At 41.8% G+C, this 26,921-nt stretch overlaps 1 protein-coding gene across 4 annotated transcripts in view; it reads left to right on the top strand.

Moving 5' to 3' along the window:
* Nucleotides 1–26,921, top strand: part of pak5 (p21 protein (Cdc42/Rac)-activated kinase 5) — a 76,571-nt gene that overhangs the window by 4,210 nt on the left and 45,440 nt on the right. The window contains exon 1 of one of the 4 annotated variants that reach the window (XM_087851954.1): nucleotides 23,087–23,145. The exons of 1 other annotated variant lie outside the window; for it this stretch is intronic. Coding sequence is in view for 2 of the 3 variants with exons in the window: in XM_006793015.3 (XP_006793078.1) it covers nucleotides 23,597–23,651 (55 nt within the window). In the remaining variant the exon portion in view is untranslated. Of the gene's footprint in view, nucleotides 1–23,086; nucleotides 23,146–23,247; nucleotides 23,652–26,921 lie in introns of those variants that run through there. 2 more of the 4 variants (XM_006793015.3, XM_006793016.3) reach the window with 2 other exon arrangements.

The following is a 26,921-nucleotide window of genomic DNA, read 5'->3' as shown; positions in this document are numbered from 1 at the left end:
CCAGAGCATGGCTTCAGCCTTCAGTAATAATAATAATAACCTTTTGAAGTTATCACAATCCCACAACCTCCTTCCCCTCATACTCTGCCTCTGTCTCTCTCACACACACACCCACACACACTTGCACGGACCCACTCGAAGGTCCTCTTCTGTTTAATGTTTCTGGATACAGGGTGAGCATTTAAAAGAGGATAGCGATAATGAACACATGACTAACTATTTTAGTCCCTATGGCTGTGCACTAGACTGCTCTTGCTGTCTATGAGGAGGCAGCTTTCGTTCTTCACGCAAACTCACAATTATGTAAGAGTGCAGTGGCGTGGTGGATTGAATAGTGTTGCCAGAAAAAGACAATCTCACACTGCCTTTGCTATGCACACTCAAGTGTGCGTTGGTTGTTAGTGCAGCTTTCTTATTCCTTAAAGCTTGACCTCACGTTTCACCGGCCACAATCTCCATTTCTCTGTCGGTGGCTAAATAGCATTTGAAATTCAAGGGTGGGAATGTGTTATCTGTAATTGAACTGTCTGATTCAGCCTTCTATTTATACGGAAACCTCTTGAAGACTCATTGGCTGTTTTAACAAAGTGTCTGGCAGACTTCTGCTGGTCGATCTTGCTAATCAAGAAGCCGAGTCAGGAAGCAGGCAAACAAGGTCTGCATAGAGACGAGATATGAAGAGAGAGAAGAGAGGACTATAGAGCGGGAAATAGAAGCTGGAATAGATGAAACAATGGAGGAACAAAGATGGGAAGAGGATGAAAGAAGACAGGCCTTGTAACCATAGGTAAGGTGAGACTAGTGTAGAGAGACCTAGAGGTGGTTGTGAAGCAGGAAGTGAGGATAAAAGGACAACACACATGGGTAAATTATTGGAATTAAAAGGGGATTTGATGAAAAAAGAGTCAAGAATGAAAATCAGGAAAAGGAAAATGAGGGCTGAAGGCCCAGTGACTATGCAGCGGGTGAAAATAGCAATTGAAGGAGTATCTGTCTTTCTTTTATTGTCAGGGGTCTCGCGATCCCTTCGGTCTGTCGCTTCTGTTCATTTCAGCTGCGATCGAGCAGTCTGTCTGAATGCCAAACACATCTTCAGATGTCAGCACTTTTGTCCCAGGTTATTGCATTTTGCTGTTTTGGTCCCAGGATTTAAAAAAGGCTTCCCTTGTGTTTTCTGCATGGCCTGGTATGTCAGTAACAGAATGAGGTGTGTGTGTGTCTGTCTGCAAGAGTGGGAAGACAGAGGGAGAGATTGAGTGTATTTAAGAGACATCCTGACAGAGGAGAGATAACCATGAACAATAGAGAAGGATAGATAGAAATGTGTAGGTGATGGTGTGTGTGTGTGTGTGTGGGCTTCATGTTTGTTGCCTTTTAAGGATTAAAGAATTAAGTGATTCTACTGTGCCGTCTCTTTACATGTCACAAATGAAAATACAGATGTTTTTGACATGACTTTATAATAGTTTATAATTTATAATTTATAACCGAATGTCCGTGCATCCATTCTCTTCCTCTTACCCAAGTCAAGGTCGCAGTGGGTGGAGCCAATCTCAGCTGCCATAGGGCAGTTGGCGGGGTACACCCTGCACAGTCGCCAGTCTGTCACAGGGCTAACACAGAAAAACAGACAACCAATCGCTGCGGACAATTTAGGATCATCAGTTAACCTAACCCCACTGACTGCACGTCTTTGGATCGGTAGTAGTTGGAGTAGCCGGAGAGAACGCACACAGACACGGAGAGAACAGGCAAGCTCCACACAGAAATGACCCGGCAAGAAAGGCATGGTGGATTTGAACACCATTTTAACCGCCAGGCAACTGCACATGTAAATTCTCACTTGTTGTGGTAAAGAATGCAAAATCCACTATTTGGGATTATTTCTGTCTTAAACTAGACAATATGAGCATGCAATCAGGTGAAGGTCTGCAGCCTTTAAATGAAGATGTGATTTATTTTTATTTTTTTAATGCTCTACTAGCAACATGCTGCTAGTTTAGCTAGCATGGGGCCTGAGGTGGCTTGATAGCTGACAAACTTCTTGTATTAGGAGTAGAGACTTTGTTCTTTGTTTTCCAGGACTTAATGTCAACCGTACAGTTACAGGTCTTGACAGCACTACACTGAGCATTCATGCATGATAAGAAGCTGTGTCTAGGCTTATTAGCCTGCTTATTAACCGGACTTGCACTGCCCGAGAAATGTAACTACACATCGGGTCTAAATCAAGCTTTAGGGTTAACCCTGACGCCCACACCCCAACCATAACCTTAACTCTACTGTTCTCCTCTCTAGCTCAAGGAATGCCACCACCTTCTAGTGCTGATTGTGTCTTACAAGTCGATCAACTTGTCCAGAAGCAAGCACCAATGGACTCAGCCAGTTGACGCCATATATTCACTCAGTTGCCCAACCCTATGGACATGCATATAATCTGCTGGTATCTAGCATTCAGAAACAAACAGTGAAAAGGATGCACGCCATGAATCTAAACTACTGTGCTGACGCTCATAAAGCTGTGTAATTTCTTTGTCCTGAACCCACACACACACATACATGCGTACGCACATAGACACACAAAGAAAGAGTTAACCTAGATACTCACATAGCATTACAAGTAGAAGGAAGACAGTCAAACATAACCTACATCCTCTACAGTTTTCTCAGTCTAACTTGTCTGCGCTCATTGAGCCTGTTCTACTTCTTTCCCAATTTGTCTCTTGTCCAAAGCTGGAAAGGCCTGACTGCCATTGTGCTGATAGTGTGTGTGTGTGTGTGTGTGTGTTGGTGATGGGGTTAAGGCATCAGAGGGCACTGTAGAAGAGGCCAAGTGAAGCTTGAATACCCAGCGATGCCCTCAGGCTGCATGAATGCTGCATCTGCCTCTACTGCTGCCCAGCACAGAGCTCTGTCACCCACCCTCCAGGCTTAGGGACTTGCACTATTTCTGTGGATGTGTGCGGGCGTGTGTCTGTGTTAACGCGCTTCAGCTTTCCTGTCGGCCGAATTGGTTGATACTGCATTGTTCAAGTGTGCTGCTGAGGCCTAACTCTTTTACAGAACTGCATGTTTAAAAGTATTGTCTCGGTCTGAGTGTGTGTGTGGGTATGTACCAGGAAAGCGCTGTAAGCCTGAGGTCAGTTTAATCACTGTTAAAGTGATACCTGTTTAGAATGACTGGACTTGAGGAGCCAATTGCTGTCTGCTGCCTTCACCCAAAGTGCTTTATGACCGTGAATAGGCAAGATTTTCCTCACCTGATTGATTTTATATATATTGAATAAGGAAAAGCCCATTGTTGCCCTTTTCCCTTCTGGGATAGTTCACATACAACATTTTAAAGTGATTTTTTTCATCATTGGTGTTGTATGGTAGCATATATTCGTCGTACTTTTAGGTCACCAGCAACAGTCTCGATGTATTTGTGATCTTGCTCTGATCAACAGAGCAAATAAGCACCTCATGATGCTAAAATTCTTCTAAGGACTTTGTTCCAGAAATCATCAAAATCAAATTAATCTGAAATTGGGTTTTCAGCCTTTACAGGAAATCGAAGCGACAAATGGCGTCGTACTGGGAGTTACGCTGCAGTTTCAAATCCAGTTTCACTACATTGTTACAAGCCCAATTAAAAACTGAAGGTAGCAAAGCAAACCATCACAAAAACAACCTGCAGCAGCAGCAGCAGTGGTGGCAGCAGCAGTTGGTCTTATCCACTCTTAAATGCCGTTGGCAGTCATTTGCATGCTTTGTCTTTGAGATCTCTCTATAATTACTTACTTCTTTTGTTACTCCTGGCAGTCTTTTCAAGCTCTCTGGAATACTGGGGGCTTGCAGATGCGTCCCAGACTTCTACAAAGCATGTTGACTGTGCCGTAGCACCTCGTTTCATTTGAAGTGTAAAACAGGCCTTTTGCTCAGTTCCGTGGCCAAACGAAGCACAGCGACAAAGACTATGACAACCATCACTTGGCTGAAATTTATGATGTTGTTGTTGGATGGTTGTCATAGTTTATGATGATTCAATATAGACAGATTGGCAGCTAAGTTATTACATGGAGCTCACAAGTTTTTTCTGCATATATGTAGCACCGGTTTAGGAACGAAACAGCGAGTTATGTCTCTCCTCTGGGTGTATTGTGACGGATCTTTGACTTTGAAATGGTAGTGCAACTTTAGACACACTCATCTGATTTCATCCTACTCAGTGATCACAGAGGAATAAGGAAGGAAGGGAAAAGGAAGACGCGAAGGGAAGAAACAGAAAAAGTATCCTGAAGGGATCCTCGGAGTCGCTCAGCGCTCTCCATCAAGTTGCCAGTCGGTATAGCTTTCATAACAGTTGCGAGCAAGCTCTCGCTGTTTTGTTCTGTGATTTGAGATCAGTCAGGTGGAATTTCATCAAAGCAGACTTGAATAAGGACATTCATTATGGCTCAGCTTGATTCATTACCATCGCCCAGCTCCCACACCCCCATGGGGGGACTTCAAAAGAAACGGAGAGGTTGAAGATGCAGGCTTCTATCGCAGCGAGGCTTACATCATAGCATACTGTATCCACCATCTGGGACATAATTATTAGACGATGTGTTAAAGTGGCTCGATTTGACCGTTGTGCGCTTGAACCAATTCAATCAAACCAGTTTGTATTACAGTTAATGAATGTAATGGCAACAGATACGTGTTGTGTTCAAAGGCTGAAGCTAAAGCCAGATGATGTCACGTACAGGGTGATGGAAAGAAACGGCACTGTCCTTGTGTTGCAGTAGAAAAAAGCTGAAACGAAAGGTTGAAATGCATTGTAGCTTAAGAAACACTAGTTAATAGAGAAATGCTACACTGTGGTGGACCACTAGAGGGCTCCACTCACACCCAATGTTGAGGAAGTGTGTTCCTGTGTTTTGTGGCGCGATATGTGCAGTTGATGTTGGAGACGAATAAAGAAGGAGTGAGAACTGAGAGCTCTGTGTCGTCGATGCTTACCTCCACATTGGTGACCCCTGACTTGAGCATGCAACGGGCCGCAGATAACGCAGACTCCGCTATGGATGCATCAGCGGCCGCCGGACCTCCGCCTCCTGTTGCAGCTACGTTCGCTGTGGCGCTGAAACTGCCGGACTTTTGGCTCCATGACCCCCCGTCATGGTTCGTACACGTGGAGGCTCAGTTCGCCCTTCGCGACAACACTAGCACAGAAAACACAATGGAAGCTGAATATACAATGTAATTGAAACTGGGAAAACAAACCCACAAAGCTCACCAAAAATCCAACTCTGATACCCTCACAAAACAGAATGGGAGTGTTTTGGGGACAAGCTAACAAGCTAACAGTAAAAGGCTAATAGCAAGCATGTATCTACAGCAGCGGTCCCCAACCCCCGGGCCTCGGACCGGTCCGTGAGTCGTTTGGTACCAGGCCGCGAGAGTTAAGGCTCAGGTGTGAAATGTATGGTTTTCAGGGTTTTTATCGGTTTTCAGCGTTATTTTGTTATCGTTTTGATCGTTAACTCGGTTTTCCTGGGTCTTTTCACGTGTGTTATGAATAAATCTTCCTTTTTTTTCGGTACCGGTACTAGTTTTATTTTGTTGTATTTATCCGCGACACATTAAAGGCCGGTCCGTGAAAATATTGTCGGGCATAAACCGGTCCGTGGCGCAAAAAATGTTGGAGACCGCTGATCTACAGTGTTACATGGATCACACGATTAAAACGCACCTTACCTTACATCTTTTTCTCCGCCGTGTCTTTTGAACCCTGAATGATGATGCTTGAAAATTAAATGTGTCTTTGTTCTGTCCTATTATGTCTCCCTTAAAAACAGTTTCTCTGTGTTTTGTGTGCTTTTCCTGCGATTTTCTGTTTACTGGTGTTTTCTTAAGTTGCGGTGCATTTGAACTCTCAGGGCCCCCGTAGACATTGGATTAAACAATAAAAAGATAAATGAGTAAATATATTTATATTCTCTTAGGTGGTTTTGTATTCCTTCATTAATTTGCTTGGAGTCATTTAAAATACTTGGTTATTGATTTATTGTGGATGCTTTTAATTCTAGCATCCAAGGAAAGAGACCTTTATTAAGAGGAGCACCAGATGGGTTTGGCAAACCCAACAATATCTCAGATACCGAGTTTGGTGGACTGCTGTGCAAAGAGCAGCAAGGCCAGTGTTAGCCTAAACTCTGATAGCAGTTGGGAAACTCACACTACACAGTGGATGTGCTTGACCGGGTGTTTGCTTGACCGGGTGTTTCAACGATTGGATTTAGGAATGGGTCAGAAGGATTAACGATTGTTAACGTTCAACTTCAAACCATAGTTGGTCAAAGCCATTGCTAGATCTGGATGGTGACACAACATACATCTCCTATTGACAAACAGCTGCTCAGAATCCCATTTGTTCTGACCAAACAAGTAAAATCCATTCAGTCAGCGTTACAGAAGACAAATAGCATCCTGTTGTTAAGATAATTATACAGAATAGATTACGCTCTGATTGGGCATGCTCAATTGACAATGATTTATATTAGGTAAGACAGTCCAATCTATCCTAGCATTTGGTTTGTGGCTCTATAAAAATTGACTCCAGAGCCATTCCCAGAGTCAGTTTGGTCAGATTGTACAATTGAAAACACAAACAGACATGTTTAATGAACTGTGTTAAAGAAGTATCAGTACTGGTATTGTGGTTAGACGATACAGTGGCTTGTGGGGATATTTTGCTTTTTGTTGTCTAAATTCAGAACTCCTTTGACTGTAAAGAATGTTGTTTCCAACCCTTCACCAGTCAAAAGCAGCAATCTGGACCTAAATTTAGCACTTCTTGGAAACTTGACCATCACACAGATTAGCATCGGAGATGTGATGTCTTAACACGGCCTTCAGCCGGGAAACAACGCAACTTCGGGCATAAAAAAGGCGGTAGTTAAAGAGAAATCGTTTTTGTATATGTGTGTGTATCTGTGGGTTTGTCAGTAGGTATACTGCTAGTGAATACTGCATGAAAGTATACATAGACACTTGAGATCACATATTGTTTGCATGTATATGTACTTGCATGCTTATTCACTTTACTGGGCAGATACACACACACACACAGACACACAAGCACGTCCTTTAAGGCGGGCGGCTAATGACGTAGTGTAAGACAGAGAACACAGATGCACTAGCTGAATAGATTAAAGCATTCATCCAGTGACGCAGCTGTGCTCTCTTTGATGCCTGGGCATGAAACTGCAGGAAATGGCAACAAAAGAGGGATGCAGTCTTTGCTGATATAAAAAAAAAAGAGAGATCCACTCTGAAGCGTACAGCAATAGCATGCTAACACACTCTGTCCCTCTCTCTCTGTCTGTCTTACAGTCAGCATCAGCCATATTGGCATATTGGCAAATAACATGACATTCACCTTTGGCAGTAGCTAAATGTTTAAAGAGTGTGATAAAGCGTTCAAAGGCTTTAATCAGTGGTTTCTTTTAATCATCATCTATTTGTTTTCCTGACACAGAATAATCAAAGAGAACTAAAATATCAGTACCAGCTTCGGCGATCAGTCAGATTGTTATTTGAAATATTGGCGTTGGTCAAAATTTCACAGTATGCACAAGGAAGCAGCTAGCCTGCAACCACATGCATTTTTTTTAAGTTTGTAGCTGGTGAAATGTTGCTGTGTGTTAATCTACGGAGAGACAAATTGCACAGCATATAGACTTATTAGCTGTATTCCATGGGGGTTTGTTGTGCGCCTGCTTGCAGGACTTTTATTTTGGAGGAGCTCCAGCATCCTCGCACGGTTGTGGTTATAACACATTCACAACCCTGCCAGAGCGGCAGGCTTCATTTAAACTCCCGGTGTGTTTAGAAAGACCACTCCTTAAGTCGACCGTGAGACGCAGGAAGAAGCGGAGGAGAAAGTCGTACGCCGCTGAAATACAAATGGGTTGCACATCTTTGTTTCACTGCAACAGAGCAAACAAAATGGTCCACCCCTCTGAGGGCAACAGTTAAGGCCAGATTTCTAACTAGATAACAAAGAGATCACGTAGTGATAAAGTGATTACGCCCGAGTTCGTTTGGGAGGATTAGCCAGTTGTTTTTGTTGCCCGTGTGGTCGCATGCCACATGTAGCAGCATATGCAGTGAAACCACGGAAAGTAGGTCTTTCACGTAGGTCTGCTGTCTCTGCTCTTTTGTAACGTTCCAGGAGAAAAGGCGGTATTACTGATTGTGCAGTTATTCAGCACGCTACAATGCATTATGAATTATTTGGCTTTGTTTCCTCCCTGTTGTTCTATTATCCTTCTAGCTAAGCCTCTTCGTTTCATCTGCCCTGGACGACTGCGCCACTGTGCATTTCTCTCTCTGTAATTTATCCATCTGCAGAAACAGATCATGTGTATTTGTGTGTGTGGATGTGGGTGTGTGTGTTCAGTCAGTAATAGGAAACGTTGTGTTTAAGGGTGATGATTACTCTGGCCCTTGTGGTTTACAAGTAGACAAGGTAATGATGGCTGTTACTTTCTCAGCTATCTCCAGTCAATCCTCCTGAAGTGAGTTAGTGTGTGTGTGAGAGAGAGAGAGCATTTGTGTGCTGAATAGTAGGAAATGACTCTGAAAGCTTGGAGGTATTGCTTCTCATTTTCATGAGCAACATCATTTCTGAATGACAATGAATCACGAGGTCCACCGATCAGCTGTTGCGGTCTACTCATTTCTAACTCAGAGATGACAAAAGTCACTTGCTGATGTTTATTACGGGCTGTGGGCAGGTTTAGTCTGTAAGTGCTGGCCTTGAACTTGTTTAAAACACTGTCTCTTGCTGCCCTTTAAATGCCTCTGTGGCATCCAGCCTGTAGCATCACAAACTACTGGAAAAAGCGATGCTTTGTTAATTGAAGTGCCACTTCATTTCTTACATTTTGGCAGCTATGGAAAGAAATAATAAATTCACTACGCTCCACATCCTTTAAACACTGTTTCAAAATAATCTCTGTCCGGTGAGCATTTTAGTGGACTGAATATAAAAATGGACATTGCTGCTGTGGCATGATCCCACAAATAGCCAGGTTTTCTTTGAATTTGCTGGCTTGACAGAACCGCAAACCCCACTCAGACAGATATCACAAAGGTGGTTTTCAAATTTCTTTGTTAACCCATCACGCTGTATGCACGCTCAGATAGAAAGGGGCATTTGACACATCTTTTTCCGCACAAAAATGAATCGAATGAGCACTTCAGTTTGAGATATTATCAGAGGAAAAGGTTGCACAGATGTATAAAGAGCATGAAAACCTCAGCGTAGCAATAAAATGCCACAACACTGTTTGCTGTAAATAAAAACAACAAGAGGTTAATGCTGCATGATCAACAGAAGCATGCTGAGGAAAAAAAAGGTTATGTTGATTTAGGCTTATCAGCAGCATTTACATATTTTCTGAATCACTAACTGAATGCATGCAAATTCCAGGGACAATAGCATGCATACAGTTTTTGGTGGTGTAACTTTACAACTGCGCTTTGGAGCCCAGTGCTTGTACGCCACAGTTCAACGGGTAAAATATATTCCTGCAATTTATTTGACCGTTATTGGAGAAGATGTGTGTCAATATGTGTGTCTGAAGCATGCATGTGGAGTTCTATAGTCCTTATGTTGAACTATGTAACAAGAAATTTGTATTTTTTTTGTCATCTACTATCCTGCTTATGCAAAACATCTCTGTGCATGTTGTCAGTCTGATGTAAAGAGAGGCTGCAGAGCAGAACCGTTTATTTAAACGATACCTTAAACATTTAAACTAATTATTAAGATGGAAATGAGTGAGACATTTGTAGAAAAAAAGAAAGAATGAAACCAAAACAGAGATGGAGGGAAGATAAACTTGGTTTAGCTATGTGAGCTCTGAGATTCAGACCACACCCAGTCTCACTTGACTTGCACATCTGATTGTCACAGGCTGTGACAGTATTATCTGCTCTGACTTCTGCCTCCTAGGATACAATGATTAAAGCTGTGGAAAATAGATCAAGAGCAACCAAGGAACCATAGAAGAAGGTTTTGCCTTTCACCCCGAGTACCATTAGGAGAGGTTTAGAGCAGCTAAGGGATGCCATCAACCCCAAATAAGAGCTTTATAGCATCATTTTGAATTTCTTGCGTGTTAAGACAAAGCCTTGTATTAAATGTAATCTGCATTTAGCCTTTTATTTTTTGCTTCTGATCCTTTAAAACTTGCAAACTATAACAAAGCGAGATGCAAAGTCATTTCAAACATCTCATTCCTGCTTTTGGTTAGTGTCTTGTGACCCATTTGATTCATCTCGGTGTCTCTTAGGTGGACCTCGGCCACCTAAGGGAACCGTCGGTACTCAGCTGTGAAGCTGCACGGCGACACTACTGGATATAACACTGGTTATATGGGGCGTGCATATCTGTACCTTTTCCATGGGTCTTAGGCCTGAGAACAGGCACATATTTCTGTGCGCTCTCACATATCGACACACAGCGGCACTAATCCCGGCCCGTTATCAGTAAGCATCAGCGTGTGAAGTCATGTGGACTGGTATGAGTCTGTGGCTGAGCCTCAAACACTGCGCTGCTGAGATCCGCTGATGAGAACATCTCCGCTGGACTCGTGTCACACCCCGACCCACCACTGCCTGGGGGCCCACATTAGCTCAGAGGCTGTTTGGTGGAGCGGAAAGGCAAGCTATATTTAGCATTACATGTAGTCAAGAAGTGCTGTATTCAGGACACCAGTCAAAAGTCAGATGTTGTCAAAATGGTCAACTTTGTTGTTGTTTTTATTACAGTTTTACCCTCCAGAGAACAAAGAGTTACTCTGTTTGCTCTCGAGACTCTAGCTCCAGAACAGATTTAGTTAATCCTCAAACGTTTGTTTTAGCTGTTGAACTACTGAACCCGAGTTCACTGAATATCTCCGTATCGATTTTTATTATTTTTATAACCACGTAGCGGTCAAGGATTTGCCCCACGCTGCATTCGTTTAGTCTTTCAGAGTGGGTTTAGTGTTCAATTATTCATCACGGGACATAATAGATCAAACTGAAATGATTGTCTCTGTCATGTCGGTCAGCATTTGTTTGGTTTTCTGGAACATGATTTACTTTGTCTGCTCCTCTACACAAACTGGCAGCATGGCCCTGTCACCATCGCATGCAGGTCCTTTCAGGGTTTGAACTCTGGCCTCTTTGTTGTGAGAGCATCCTGTACCAGTGCATGTGGAGGTGAAAGTGCATTAGCAGAAAATTCAGGAGACAAAGAATTTGAGTTGCAGGTGTTTCTCAGTGTTAGTGTTTTTCTTGGCTCATGCTCAGGAATTAAAATGGGAAGGAATCCTTAACTGTTCTGTTATTTAATAAGGAATTCAGTCGGGCAGGCAGTTTAATGTAAAATAATAAGTTCATTTCTCACGTGCTACAGCCTGGCATTGCCTTCACCTGACGCCACGAACATATCAGAGAGTAATGTCACCTGACAGTCCACCTTCACACTCTACAGACATCCTTTGTTTCCTTCCTTCTCACTGTCAAGGGTGCAAATGTCAACGAAGCTGTGGGCGGGGGAACTTTAGCATTTGGCTAGTGCTACAAAGGTGCACAAGCCTACAAACTTTGTTTGTAGAGTCAGGTGTCTTCAAATGTTTCAAGCAGCTTAATAGATACCTCCAAAAATGCAAATTGTTTCTGCACAGTTTTACAAAACACGTGTCCTGCTAGGAAAAAGTAGAAACGTGTGATACCTTCACTCTCAGAGGTGAAGCCGCTGACTCCATGTAGGATTGTTTTTTCTTTTCATCTTTTTATAGAAATATCACTCTCCAGAGAAATTTAGGAGATGCAGAATATATTCCTTGTTTTCTTTCCCACACATCGTGCACGGACTTCGTTTGAAACAACTGAGAAGGAATTGCAGAACTTTAAGACCACGCACTCGGGGGATGTGAAACAAGCACATTTTGGCTGCTTCCAAGCACAGTAAAAGTTACATTTCTTTCATAAATATGGGAAAAATAGTCAGTTAAACCAGAGAAAATAAAATTTTAAAGCGCTCTTTAAGGACCTAAGCTTATCCCAGTCTTTTTCTGTTTAGCCCTACTGCCATTGGCATATTTCTCCTTTGATTTAAAAAAAAAAAAAAATATATATATATATATGTATATATATATATATATATATATATATATGACTATGCTCTAAACAGGCTAGAATTGCTGTGGTAATATAGACAGTGCTAATGTAGGTCAACAGGTTCACCCCTTCCATTTACCATCTGCAGCTAAAGACAAGTGGTGTGGAAGAGAAGATAGTTACACGCAGCGACTGGTTGTAGAAGTGGAGAGAGAAGAAATGATCTGTCCAGTCTGAAGTGGTGGCCTGATCAATGTTTTATAAGCATGGCTACTCTTCTTTGTAGGTTAGACTTATCTTTCCTCCCCCACGTGTGTGCCAATGGTGAAGCTGTGAGTCATAGCGGGCTGTGTTTTTGAGATAATGGCCCACATTGTGTGTGTGTCTGTGTGTGTTTTTATGTTTTTTCCAGTACAATTGACAAGCAACACAATTAACCAACATTAGTTTTCATTTAGAGACCACGAAACCATTTAATTTATAACATTTGAGGCTGAAAAGCAACACTGACAGATTAGTTTATGTTGCTATAGTAGCAGATCTGCTGTGATGTAGAGCAGACACAAATGTGTCCATGCATGGCTTCCTCCACATTTTTAATGTTTCAACATAAGGCTGCAAAGACCGGAGCTTTTATGTAGGGCTGCACGATTTTGCATAAAATGAGAATCACGATTTTTTTGCTTAGAATTGAGATCACGATTCTCTCACGATTTTCTTTTCCAGTATAAATATTTATTGCGCTTATTAACTGCACATCAACTTCGTAACAGTTGAGACTGAACATGAAAACAATAAATAAACATAAAACCAACAAATATCTCACATTTTGTCGTTGCTGCAAAATGTTGTACTACTTGAAATTCCGTCTCCACCGTTGCTCGACGCTGCGTGTATAGAGCAGGTAGTGCAACAATAGAAAAATAGTTGCGGGACGGCACTGTGTAGCGTTTGTCTAGGGTGTTGATCATTTTCCTAAATCCCTCGTTTTGCACCGTGTTGATGGAGCCATATCTTTGGTCAGGTGATAAGTAATAGCCTCCATAATTTCTTTGTGCCTGCGGGAGTTCGACGGGTATAGGGAAGCGCTGTATAAGGTTCCCGTTATTGATGTTTGGGTGGTTGACCGGGACGGATTTTCTCCTGTCACTTTCTCGTCATCCCTGACGTGCTCTCCGTTGTTTTTTCCCTGCCGATTTTAGCAGCCAGCTTCTGTATCACGTGGTATAAGGCTCCGCCTTGTTTTCATACAGATTACGTCCCGGATCAAAATGCGGTACAATCGTCATCGTCTTTTTTTTTCTTTTTTTTTCAAAAAATCGTTGTCATTTGGAAATGAGATCGCACATAAGTATGAATTGAGATCGCGATTTTCTAACGATTAATTGTGCAGCCCTACTTTTATGTATTTTTTTTTTTTTGTGTGTCAAATGGCCTGCATCTCATGTACACTACAAACCAATCAGCTAGAGGCTGTACGTGGATGTGGAGGACGTGGACATTGCAGACTTCTTCTGTCGGCTGCTCCCTTTAGAGGTCGCCACAGCGAATCGTCTTCCGCCATCTCACACCGTCTCTTGCATCCTTTTCTGTCACACCAACCCTCTGCATGTCGTCCATCACTACATCCATGGGCCTTATCTTTGGTCTTCCTCTTTTCCTCCTGCTTGGCAGCTTCATCTTCAATGTCCAATATGAGTTATATTTGCTCTGCCTGCTCTTCACATGTTCAAGTGTTACAAGATGGTAGTGAGATCTGCTGTGATGTATGGTTTGTAGATAGTAGCGCTGACAAAAAGACAGGAGGTGGAGCTGGAGGTGACAAATTTGAAGATGGTAGTGACTAGAATGGACAGGATTAGAAATGAGTACATCAGAGGCACAGCTCAGGGTACTGACTTAGAGATGCAAGGATGTTGAGTCTGTTGTTGCAAAATCAACTTTCAGATGTTAACTGACTCACTTGGGTGCTTATATTCTGGCAACAAATGAAGGGTTACATGACCTTTAAAATGAGGTCACACTCTGCTCTGCCTCTACACATGATGTGCATGGCTTGCCGGGGATAAAGAGTGACACTTGTCATGGGTTTTAAGCAGCAGGGCACACTGCATTGTCCTCCACTGTTAAGGTGAAAACCTCAGGTTGCATCATCCATCAAAGCGGATAGTTTTCCTTAGCACTGTTGGCTGACATGAGGGACTGCTGTGCTCTCAGACTCATGTTTTGCTGCTCATCAACAATATATATAGGTATATATAAGGCTTCTTTCTCCTGCTTAACTGTTCTTGATTAGCAAAATGCTGACTTATGGCTATCTAATTGGCTGTATTTCTTATAATTTCCTAAAACCCTTCCGTGAGCGAAAGTGTCTGATCATAACATACTAACTGTGAGGCTGCAGAGTTCAAAAGTGACAGTAAATCTAATGACCTTTTGGAGGCACCCTTCTGTCGCCCTCTGTAATGTCTGTAGTGACAGAACAAAGGCATCTCACTCCAGCTTTCTGCGTGGTTATTTTACCAGTAAACATAACAAAACTTACTGCACAGATATTATCTTTAATCTGCACAATATGCACAAACGGGCTGCCTATGTGCGACCCCTGCGGGAGCTGCTCAGCCATGGAAACCCATGCAAAGAAGCTCCCGGTGCACAGTTTCTGTGCTGATGTTCATGCCACAGGCCTCTTTTGTTGCTGCACTCCATATTAGTCCCAGTTTCTCACGTGGCCCATTGGGAAAATTCATTGCCTCTAACTGCTTTTGGTGGTCTGTCAGTTCTGCTACAATATTCTCTGAGCCCAAAAGTGATATTTGGGAAAGCTTGGCCAGGTATAGATGAGGACAGTTGTTGATATTGCCGTGATAACTTTATCCATCTCCTCCTGTAATGATCAATAATTCTTTGTCTGAAGTCTAAATGGATTTCTTTTGTTTTTGACATGATGCTTTCTAAAGTGACAGCTCAAACCCCGAGTGTTTTTAAAATGGAAAATAGCCCTCAGATTTAACTTGAGTTGTGAGCTTTGAGCATTACATAGTTAAAGCTCATGATTGCACAGCAGCGGTTTGTGTCATGGCTCAAGAAAAACGTGAGTGTTTCGCTGGGGTAATAATATCGACCCTGGTAATTTTTGTTTTTTTCTAAAATAATTCTGTTATTTGTGCAAATAGAAATAATTTTTACTCTCTAAAGAAAACTAGTATGTTTGGAAATGCTATTTTATAAAAGCTGCTTTTCTTGTCTAAGGCGAAAACATAGCGCTTAACCTCTGATTTGCTTGTCCCAGTAGGCTATATCCAAGCACTCTAAACCAGACCTTCCCAAAGTGTGGGGCCCGCCCCCTAGGGGGGGCACAGAGCCATTGCAGGGGGGGGGCGTGGTATGATAAGGGAAAAAAACAAAAACAACGCTTGGACACTGCTAGCACAGGGCACCTACAGAAACGCAAAGCAGGAGATGAAGCATCGCTGACTATATTTCCAAACCAACTTCATTCTAAGCCAAAGACTAGAAAATATGGTGAAGCACATCTTCCCTTTGGTTTCACCTGCACAAGTGCCGAGGTCGGTCTCTCCTGCATAATTAGTTTTCCCTGCGTCGGGAGCAGCGCTGGGCTCTTCAAATCACGGACAAACAGTATCCCACATTCTTGATTTTTAGTTCACAAACACTTGTTGTAATGACTAACTACTCCTGACATGTTGGAGATGTTGGCTCTTTATACAGTAAAGTTACAGCGGGATACAAATAACATCAGGCTGATACTGCTACGATTTGTTCCCCCGGTTCAAATCACGGACAAACAGTATCCCACAGCTGTTTATGTTTTTAGACCCATTTTGCACGGAGAGGCATTTTTTAAAAAATGTATTGATAGCAATGTTGAATATTATTACACGGGAAAAAAACAACTACATGTAAAATAATGACACCGTTCTAACAGAACATTTTTCTTGTAAAACAAAGGGGGGCCTAGCAAAAAAAGTTTGGGAACCACTGCTGTAAACACTCCTCTTTGCACTTAAACTACAAAGACTAATAGCTCTACAGTGCGATGTCTGTATGTGGCCATTGCATGCATAGTTAAGAACTTGTTACACTATTCCCCTTTTAAGTCAAACGAGCTTGAAATATTAAAAAGTTGGCAGGAAAAAGCTTTTTTGAGCAGTTTGTGAACAGTTGATGAATTTTGCTAACGACATTTGTCAGAATCAACAGCAGCCGGATAGAAATGAGAAGCCTTTTATCTACTTGTGCCTAAAACCAATTATTCTTAAAAAATTCATGCCCACTGTGTCAAAAACAAAAAAGTCTGAATGGTTGCTGTCACCGTGCATGTGCCGTATACGTGACAGACATAGCAGCACAACGTTGATGTTGTATGTATGATGTACCCTGAACGTGAACAATGCTTCTAATAATATCACAATCTTTTGTTTTTTTCCAGTTCATTTGTTGCCTGCTTTTTAAGCACCATGACAACCGTTACACACACAAATATGCCTATTTTCATATCCTCAGACTCACATATATAGATGGGTCGCCCATTTAAACCACAGCCCATGAAATGTAGCTTCCATGCAGTTCAGTAGCTGGCTAAATGCTTAACCCTACGTCTTTTACATCTCAGCCTTAACCATTTTCCCATAACACCAGGAGGGAAGGCTTCTTGCCGAGCTTTCAATAATAAACGATTAAGTTCGGCGTTTAACGTGCTTCAGCAGATAACGGGGTGGAAAGAAGGAGGCTATCAAAGAACAAAGTGCTTTTAACTCAGAAAACCACCAACAGGAAGTACACAGGTTTTAATGGTGGGGAGCTCTGGGTTCCAAGTGACATCAATCATAGATGACTGTGGACTTATTTCACAATAATCTAGAGAGTTATTTTTATAGTAACCATTATTTCTGATTCAAGTCATGTCTGAAGATTACATAAATGTAATATTAGTGAAAATTAATGATCCTTTTGTGTTCTAAATAATCTTTATAAAAGAGGAAGCCTCAAAGCCCTTCCTTTAGGAAAAAAGTAGGTTAAACCGGCTTTTTTTTTTCTGCATATAGGACAAAATCATCCTTTTTCCATTTAAGCAACAACACAAAACAACTATTATTTAACCATTATATTTACTATGTGTTCACTTGAAAAGTTATATCCTAGTTATGTTAGGTTCTGGTTAGGTTGTGCACTCTTAGCTAAGCAAAGTGTTTAATCTCCACAGTTGCAAAGGAATGACCAAGAGATTGAGATTTCAAATTATTCCACTTGAGTGCTTCAGTAAGTCTGTGACTTTTCTTGAGCTTTTGGATGCTGATTATTCTGATTTCTCGCTGAGCCTGACTCTTGATTCACAGAGTAGGGCTAGTTGGGGTGGGGCTCATAGCTCCAGTCAGTATTTCAATACTTAAAATCAGTGTTCACTGGAGCAAATAGTAGTGACGCCTAACAGAGGGCGCTGGATACATTTGCACTGTGAGTAAATACTCCATACAACGCAGGCTGGTAATAGAAACGCTCTGTTCTGTTAACAGATCTTGACACCAGGGGGGATGTGCAGTGCTTATTCAAAGAATTGCACAACTACATTGCTTCACCAGAAGGCATTCATTGTAATCACGCCCTCTGTAATTACATCTGTCATAACTGCTCTTTATTTATCCACTATATCTGTGGCTTCTTGGACGCAACCATAACTGACCATCTCTGAAATCTGCACACACACACATGCACACACATGACATGACACAGACAACCAGATGCTAACATAAACAAATAACCAGAGAGTCACACAGTGCCCTGCAGTGTTGCCAGTCATTCTCTTTATGTCTGACTGCTTCTCAGTGAAATGGCAGGCCTACAAAAAGGCTGCTTCAGTCTCGGAAAAAAAGAAACATTTGTCTCTTCAGTCTAGATGTGGATGCTGTCTGCATACAGATGTTAGCCCTGGGGCACTGAAACTAATACCATATGGCATAGCCTTCCTTTCACGTGCTTGATAGTGTCGATGCCAGGGCTGAATAATGGTTATTCCTTCATTCTTTATCAGTGTACAGGTTCAGATAAGAAGCAGCACTTTATCTACCTTTGCTTATTGGCTAAGGAATCCAATATTATGAGTGTGAGGTTTTTTTTCACAGTGGAGCTTGTTTTTTTTCTCTTGTGTCAGTGTGTTATTGCTCCACATCTCAATCCCTGCAAATTTATTCTGAATAGATGTGTTAGAGAGCTGCATATTTTTGAAGCCTGGACTCAGACAAAGGAGTTGGATGCAAGGAAACGATGCATCTTTGTCCGATAGTTGACTGTACCTGTGTTGTAGAAGCTGTCAGAATGTAAAATCAGTCAATGTAAAATGTTTTTTGAAACATTGAAAAATGAATGCCCAGGATTCACTGAAATGATTGTCGGATGCTTTTAGTTTGGCTTCATGTGCTATAGGGCTGCCACAAACGATTATTTTGATAGTCGACTAGTCACTGATTAATTTTGCCATTAGTCGACTAATCAGATCATGCATCCATTGGACGTAAAACGTACAGCTTATTGCACCAGCAGCATCTGCTCTTATATAACTATCATTAGCTTACAGTTTTAAGTGTTTAAGGTATGTGCTAACTAAAAATAAAGACAAGATGATAGTTTATTAAATTTTAATGAAATTTGCAGATTGTTTCGGTGAAGTTTAATAAACTCCTTGCTATCTAAAATATAACAGGACACCGGAGTATATTCTCGAGCATCTCACACTTCTGATAATCAGTTGTCTGCTTGACGTTTATTCAGCTGTGTAAAAACTATGACTTTAATCTCAGCCAAACCGATTTACTCAGGAACAAATAAAACACTAAAAAAAAAGCCAAACAATAACATTTTTAAGTTATCTAAGTGACTTATATATCATGTTTAACCTGAGTAGCGAAAGACAGCGGTAGGTTTGAAAACGATTTACTGGGAGTCCGGTGTTCTCACGGCTCTAGTTAGCCTAGCCCCCGTCTAGCTATCAAGCTAGTGGGTAACAGACGTCTCCGAAAACGTCGGAGCGCTTTTGAAAATATGTGGTGTCTTGATAAACTGAGCAGATATTTGAGGTTTACACAGCTACATTCTCGCCTGAAAATATGTTAAACGTTTATTTTGTGACCCAGAAAGAATAATAAGAGTAATATTAAAACTAAGTAGCTCCCGCCATTGTTGGAAACTGAGCTGGGCTGCTACTTCTTCTTCGGGGTTTAACGGCAGCTGGCATCCTTGTACATGCAGTGCTGCCATCTTCTGTTTCAGTCCGTTATTACACTCTTAAATCCTACTACTTATTCCTGCGTCTTTTGTGATCTTACAAAGCTTCAAACGACGCGTCGACTATTAAATCAGTCGTCGACGATTTTGATAGTCGACATAATCGTGACTAGTCGACTAATCGTGGCAGCCCTAATGTGCTATAATAAATAATAAGAACTGGATTCTTGGTGAGGAAAAAAATAATAATGTAAAGATCAAAACTCAACAGCTTTACAGACCTCTTTATTTATTGTAAAAAATAATTAAATATATTTTTCAATACCGTATTAAAGTAATTTATTACATTGCTTTGAATATATGTTTGGTTAAAGGTTGTAATACCTCAGTTGAACCCTGGGATGGGATAAAATTGGCATGAAAGGCTGAGTAGCGGTGACATAATCCAGCTCTCGTAATACATTCATGTTTGGCCCGAAGATTTGTCTTGTTTATTAAAACAGTCAACAGCTGAAGCAGCAGCAGCAGATGTGATGCGTAATCATGCTTCCCACTTTTCGAAGACACCACTATGTCTGATGCCCATCACAAATCAGCAGCGGGCTGCAATAAAATCACGTTTAGCGCAACGCTGCTGCGCAGTAAAATAAGATTAATTGTTTGCATGATGACCGATATCAGCGGAGGGATAAAAAATGTAATTATATACTTGCTCAGGAGTAAGATGAATTGTTAGATCAACAGATAGAGTTATATTGTGCATATTGAGAAGAGCTAACATCCGAATGAGTTTTATGACTTAATAATCAACCTGTGGTCATAAACTAAATATATCAAAAGGATGAGTTGTAGTGGTGCCTGGGTTTAGTTTAAAAGTTAGGAGCATTGATATTTGAAGGTGGAAGTATGGCTCCTTCACATTGTCTGATGGTATTCCGGGCTAACTGAAAGCAGCTCTGGTGCACACTGGAGGGATACTGTATCCGATCTTCCCTGGAAATGCCTAAGGAGGAGTTGGAGGTTGGGGCTGGGGAAGAGGATCTAATAATCTACTGAGCTTGCAGCAGAAGACCTAGACCTGAAAAGTGGTCCTAAAAGCACAGATCAGTCCCCAGTTAACAGCATCCTTTTCTCTCAAATTGCATGCAAAAGCTCTGGGTAGTCATGTTCAGCTGGTTTATACAAGAACATTTGTATTGAGTGGTTCTTCATAAAGCAGTAATATTAAAAGGTTCTCATTTTTTGTGAGATTTCATCTTCAATTCACATCATGTCTCTTCTTTTCAATGACTTTTATAAGAGATTTAGTTTTGGGTCAGCCTTCTACTTTAATGTGCTTTTAAAGGGAGAAAACACAGCTATACACATATATACATATAGACATGGTTACACATCTGCAGTGATATGCAGTCTTCTGTCCGCAGGACTGCAAAGATCTCATTTAGATAACTCTCCTGATCTCTCGGTACCTCCCAGAGTCACCCTTCTTTGCTGTATCCATCTATTATGTTACCACACGGTGAGATAACAACTTTAGCTGATCCTTTCCCTCGATAGTGAGAGATCGGTGAGAGACCCGAAGAAAGCAGCTGACCTGGATAGCTCCCTTTCGCAAATGTTTCTGTCATTTGCAGTGATTGTGATTGCGTCAAGCATCACGCTGCATCTGTATTGTGACAGCTACGATGTACCCGCTCATTAGACAGGTGGAGGGTATTGATGCTCTTAAAGAGTGTGGTACTTAGCCAAATCAGCGTGAAATGCCATCACTTTAACCGTCTATTTTACATATATAGTCTGAAGCTTCCCACCTCCAGAATGCTTATGTTGCCATCTCCATGTGCGACTGCGTATATAAGATGTAGATATGGAATTAAATTCACAGTCTTTCCTTAAACTAACCAGTGTTTTAATAGTGACAAACCACATGATAAACACAATTATTCATAATTTATATAATTATTTTTTGTATAACAACAAATTTTCCCTTTTGAACAAAGGAAAAAAACTGATAGTTTTTTATTGCATAAACTCCAAAAATTCGACCATTGCTTAAAATTGACCATTTAAGGTTTGAGTGTTTTGTTCTTCGAATGTTAAGAGCCAGTGACTGCAAATCATTTCAAACTGTTGCCCTAACAGTACTTGACATTTAGCATTTGATTTTATTGGTCTGTGGTTGTCAAGGGGAGTGGGACAGTACTTCACTTTGAGAATGCCACAGAAAACTGCAAGATGAACGGCCTGACATACTGACATCTATAAGACTGATAAATCAGTTAGAAAAATGACATACATCATTACATCCGGATTTAATGATTCACAATCAGCCAATCAGATGAAAAGCTGATATTTTGCAAAATAAGCCAAATTTATTTAATGACAAGTATTTATAGTTAAGCCCCATTTACATGATTGGAGACCATGAATTTGGTGGATTCCACAAAAAGTTGGTGAAATTGGATGTAGAGAGGTTTGTGGCGCTGCACCAAAAATACCTCCTCATGCTTTGTGCTTTTGGTTGCTAGCAGGTTGCAAGCTAGCAACCCGGACGACCCCAACTTGTCTGCAAACACTGGCAAATTGATTGCCAGGCAGAGGTGAACTGTGAAATGTGCAACGCAAACTAGAACGTGACATGGCTTGCCTTCAAACTTTGAGCTCTTTTAACATGGGTTGGGTTGCAGCAGTAACTGGTAAAGTAAAAACAGTCCTCATTTATCATGACAACACAGATAAATGTCATACATAATTTGTTTCCTTTGTTCCCAAGTGATTAACCAAAAAGAACCCCAAACGGTCAGAGTTCACTCCTTTGAAGGAAAAAAAGTATCCTGTAATATTTGTTTCAGGTCTTCAGGAAGAAGCGGACCTTGAATTCTTGATGTGACATGACACAAAATGCTTACAGTTAAATTTGTCTGCAGAAACACATTTCTTGTGTCTCATTTCCTGACTATTAAAACACATACCAATGAGTACCTGCTAAAAATGAATGTTCTTTCAGATGGAAGTTCATTGCTTTCTTTGTGCCTCCAATTCAGTTTTTCAGTAATGCATTCAGATATACTCCACATCAATGTGCAGCACAACCAGCAGCAATCTCTGCTCAAGCCTGAAAAGTACTGTATCATCAGCCTTGCACTCCACGAGTATACATTAGATATACTAAACTTGCAGATTTCTTTCAGCCCTTGGCTTTTGCTCAGGCTACCTTTTTTCACATTGGCATTATTTGAAAACAACAGTGCATTCAATATTTTATTTGTATTTGGCCTGCTGCCTTGCATAGGTGTCATTTCCCATCCCCTCTTTCTCTCTCTCTGTAAGGGAAAAATGCTGTACAGTGTTATCCTGACAGCCTGGCACTGCCTCTGTGAGACTGTTTGCCCTCAGCACAAGGCCTGTCCGCGGTTGCCACCGCTCAATGTCCCCTTTGCGTCGGCGAACGGCCACGCTGTCACAGTCTCTGACTGGACCAGCTGTTTTTTTCTCTCTCTTTCTTCCATCTTATCTCCTCCGTCACACTCTCTGTCTTCCTCCCTGTGACTTGTCGTGTGAAAGAGGCAGTGATAGGCGGCCTGGTGATGCAGCTCTTGACACAAACGTTGATATCCGCACACGCTGGCATCGGTGGGAGACAGTTTTTATGTGTGTGTGCGTGTTGGCCAAAGCGACCAGCACACAAACACCATCCTGTGGATTGTGGGAACGCAGAGGACACTCTGTTGTTTTTGTGCTTCTGTTGATGGACACGTAAGTAGGAGGAGGACAGTGAAGGTCAGAGGCAGCTCAGTTTGGGACGCGGCCGGTCAAACCCAGTTAGACAAACAATAAACGTAAAATGGGATGGATCCAGGCTTAAGCTGTCTGGCCGTGCCTCGGCCCGGTCTGCTGGCGTAGGCACTTTTCGCGTCCTGTGCATCTCACATTGGGAGTTATCAGAGCATACAGGCAGGGTAGCATTACTAGTAACAGTTCGCCAGGGAACGCAGAGGGTCCCGAATGTGACCTGATTTGTCAATTCGATGACTTCTCAGAAGCGTCGCTCCACCGGGGGGGGAATCATCAGCTTACAACTGGAGAGGTGGACTCGCTGTTTAGTGGTTTTTGTGCAAAGAAAATTGAGGCGCATAATGGATTTGTCAGGAGTGTAATTCGACATCAAAGCGAAACATCTGAGGAGCACTTAATTGTCTGCCTCATTATGGCCTACCCAGAGAGCTTTGATTGGCTGAAAGAGACCGTCGGTTTGTTGCCAGGTAAGACCTCTGATTCACGCAGTCTGTGTGTAATTTGACAAAAGGTATATTTATAATCAGAGCGGGAGCTTCCCGTTGCTCCCAAAATCTTTAAACCTCATTTGAGAGAGGAATGTTACAAACTGTTGTGAACAGTTTGCAAATGATAACATTTTTTTTTAAGAAGCCTCTCCATCAGACCGAGTTGTTTACCACTCAACGAAACACATCTTTCGGGAACGGAAGGTGAAATGCATGTCGGTGTAAACAGTTTTGGGAGCCAATTAAATCATCTGAAGGAACAGGGCGAAGAGAGAACAAGTGAATGCAAATGAGAGAGAAGTGAGCAGCAGACAACAGAGCAGGGCAGGACAAAAGAGGAAGAGGGGGAACAAAGACTACCTGTGAGGATGCACGGACACATTTGCTTCTCACTTTGCTTATTTGCCACCACTTCAAGTAAATCTAAACAGAAACACTGGTGATTTCTTGAACGCAAATGGCAAACCAGGCTCAGGCTTTCACTCTGAACCTGTTGACCTTTTAATTAAATTAGGAGTTCCTCCTATTCTCTGTAGGAACAAAGTAGAGAGCCCCTCCCTCAGCTTGTTTATCAGAAGGCATTTGTGTCCTTTTTCATGTTGCGTTTTAAATTATGTATGAAATGTATTTGCATATTTAGTGCATGAGCGAACGCTCTGCGTCTCGATACCAAATTATGCTTCTAAATTACAATCTAAAGGACAGAAAATTAATGTGCTCTTTGGAAAACACGATGAATACACTCTGCTGCCACAGAACATTAAAGCGTGCGCTTAGGAACCAAAAATAGATACGGCGTGTATACAAGACGCAGACAACACGAATACTGACACACACACACACACGTGCAGACTCTCCGGTTCACTGCGGTGTGTGTGTCTGTTGAGGTGTTGTTGTACAGAAGGGGAAATGCCTGTGGAGGCTCAGATGGTGACAGATGGTTTGGAGACAAATCAGCCTGGGAGTCAGGATCTCTGCCCTGGGACCAGTAGCCCATTTAAGTGTGTTGGTGTATATAGCGCGTGTGTGTGTGGTTACTGTGAATCCCATTAAATGACGTTGAAGGCTAATTGTTAATACATTTGAATGCATTTGCATGAGCATTTGGATGGCTGAACATCTCCCTTTTTTGTATGTAGAGGATGTTAAATGTTACGTAATGCTTCTCGTAACATCAAATGACATTGCTTTGACAGATTAAACGGTATGCAGGCGCCAGTGTGCTTTTTTTAGATATTCACGCTTCCTTTATTTATGAACAAATGAATGCAACACACTCAGATGTAAAGGTAAACAGTTTGCATCAGCATCCTAAACTATCTCTTTAGTGCAGTAGTGTTTGTGTGCTTAGCTTTTAGTAGTTGTGTAGCTTCTAAAAGAAATCAGTGTTTGCATTACAAACAGTACTCTGCTTATTACCAGTTGTTTTCAGCCATACTCTTGCGCTGAGTTACAGTGGACATAAAGAGGCAGGATGCTTTATTATAGCTTCATTAGCTGTTCGAGTAAACTGCTTTACCCTCCTGTGCAGTGCGGTGAGAAATCCGATCGAGGCCGCTCACCACACACGCAGTCACAGCTCGCTGCAGTTCAGCACAGCTGGAACGACGGTGCTGCAAATCTCTAATCTCTGCCATATATTACCAGGTGCAGTTTTTCATCAGTGTGACATTGTTACTCTTTGGCGGGCTAACCTTGCAGGCATTAGTGTGGAACTTCTCAAAGTGCTTTACAATCCGCCCATAAATTACAGCTCAAGAGGTGCTTTGTACGGCAGCCTGGAGAAGTTGTGCAGTAAGTAGTTCCTCTGGCTTCTGCGTGGCAGCAATTCCCAGTGGGCTCTACGCTTCAAGTACATCTCAGTCTGAACTTGTTTTGTGACTGTTGTGAGAAAGAAGCTGCTAAAAGCTCTGCAGGAGTACGTTTGGGCTGGGCGGGTACATGAACATGTGTCTCCATCTGCTGTCTAACACACGTTCAGTGCTGTGTTTATGTGTGTCTGTCTGCATGTGTTGTTGTGTCTCCTTACTGCTGAGCTTGGCCTAGACGACTTAAGTCTTACTAGCCTTTAATAATCTTATTCCCGAGAAGTAACATCTAGGTCATGGGTTTCCACCTTCACTATGGGTTGCTTACCCAGTGCAAGAAGGAAAGCAGAAGACATTTTGTGAAATGAAAGCTTCATTAAAATATCACTCTTGTTTAGCTAAAGCCTTTTACTGCAATAGATTTTATTCATATTGATAACACTGCTGGATTTACCACTACACACCTATTTAAAAACAAAAATTGGTTTCAGTTACCCTCAGAGAGATAAAACAAACTAGCTAGCTTGCTAGCCGCTAAAAGTGCTACCTAATTAGCGTGCTGTTTGGTTCAGTGTCTATAAATTAGTTTGGTTCTCATTAACCACTATTTTCTTGTCAAACAAGGACTAAGAGCTGCATGCAATCATTTGAAAAATAAACTTTTCACAGGATTAGAGTCTTGTGAAAAAAAGGAAGTGTATGTAACATCGTGATGCTAATCAAATGATTTACTAAATGATCATCATGATCAGTTTGCTTGTCTGTAGCAAGCATTGTCACCCCAATGTCAGATCGTGCAATGCTCTGAGAAACTGCAAAGATCCCAAGAGCTCAATCTCAGACTCAGGCGTCAGTTAGCATGTTAAATGTTGAAGTTAATGGCATTAAAGTTAGAAAAAATAGACAAGAAGCCTTTGTTTGGGAGGGTTACCAGGAGAAAGCCTCTTTTCTTTTCCTTTAAAAAAAAAACATGGCAGCACAGCTTAGGTTTGCTTAGTTGCTCAATCACCTCAACTGCCGAGCATGGTGGTGGAGAGGTGATGATTTGGGCTTTGCAGCAACAGAACCTGGGCCCTTTGAGTCAATCATGAATTTGTATACCAAAGTATTCTAGAGTCAAAGGTGAGGCGATCTGTCTAACAGCTAAAGCTCGGCTTAAATCGGATGATGCAACAGGACAATGCAGACAAACACAGCAGCAAATCTTCAATGGAATCACTGAAAAATAACACGATCAAGGTGTCGCATTGGTCCGGTCAAAGTCCAGACTTCAACCTGACTAAAATGCTGTGGTGAAACCTTAAAGAGATCTGCATAAATGCAGTCTCTAACAGCAATGTGAAAGTCTGGTAAGAGAGAGTTGGACACCTGGAGTTGCATGGAGAGTGTCTGGGGCAAACAAATAACTGGACGAGCACACCCACACACACTGACCAGTCTG

The sequence above is a fragment of the Neolamprologus brichardi genome, chromosome 15 (assembly GCF_056152115.1).
Source record: "Neolamprologus brichardi isolate AB-2024 chromosome 15, ASM5615211v1, whole genome shotgun sequence".
In the NCBI taxonomy this organism is placed as follows: Eukaryota; Metazoa; Chordata; class Actinopteri; order Cichliformes; family Cichlidae; genus Neolamprologus; species Neolamprologus brichardi.
Note: the sequence above shows the minus strand (reverse complement) of the source record. Positions and strands in the feature narration are given on the sequence as shown.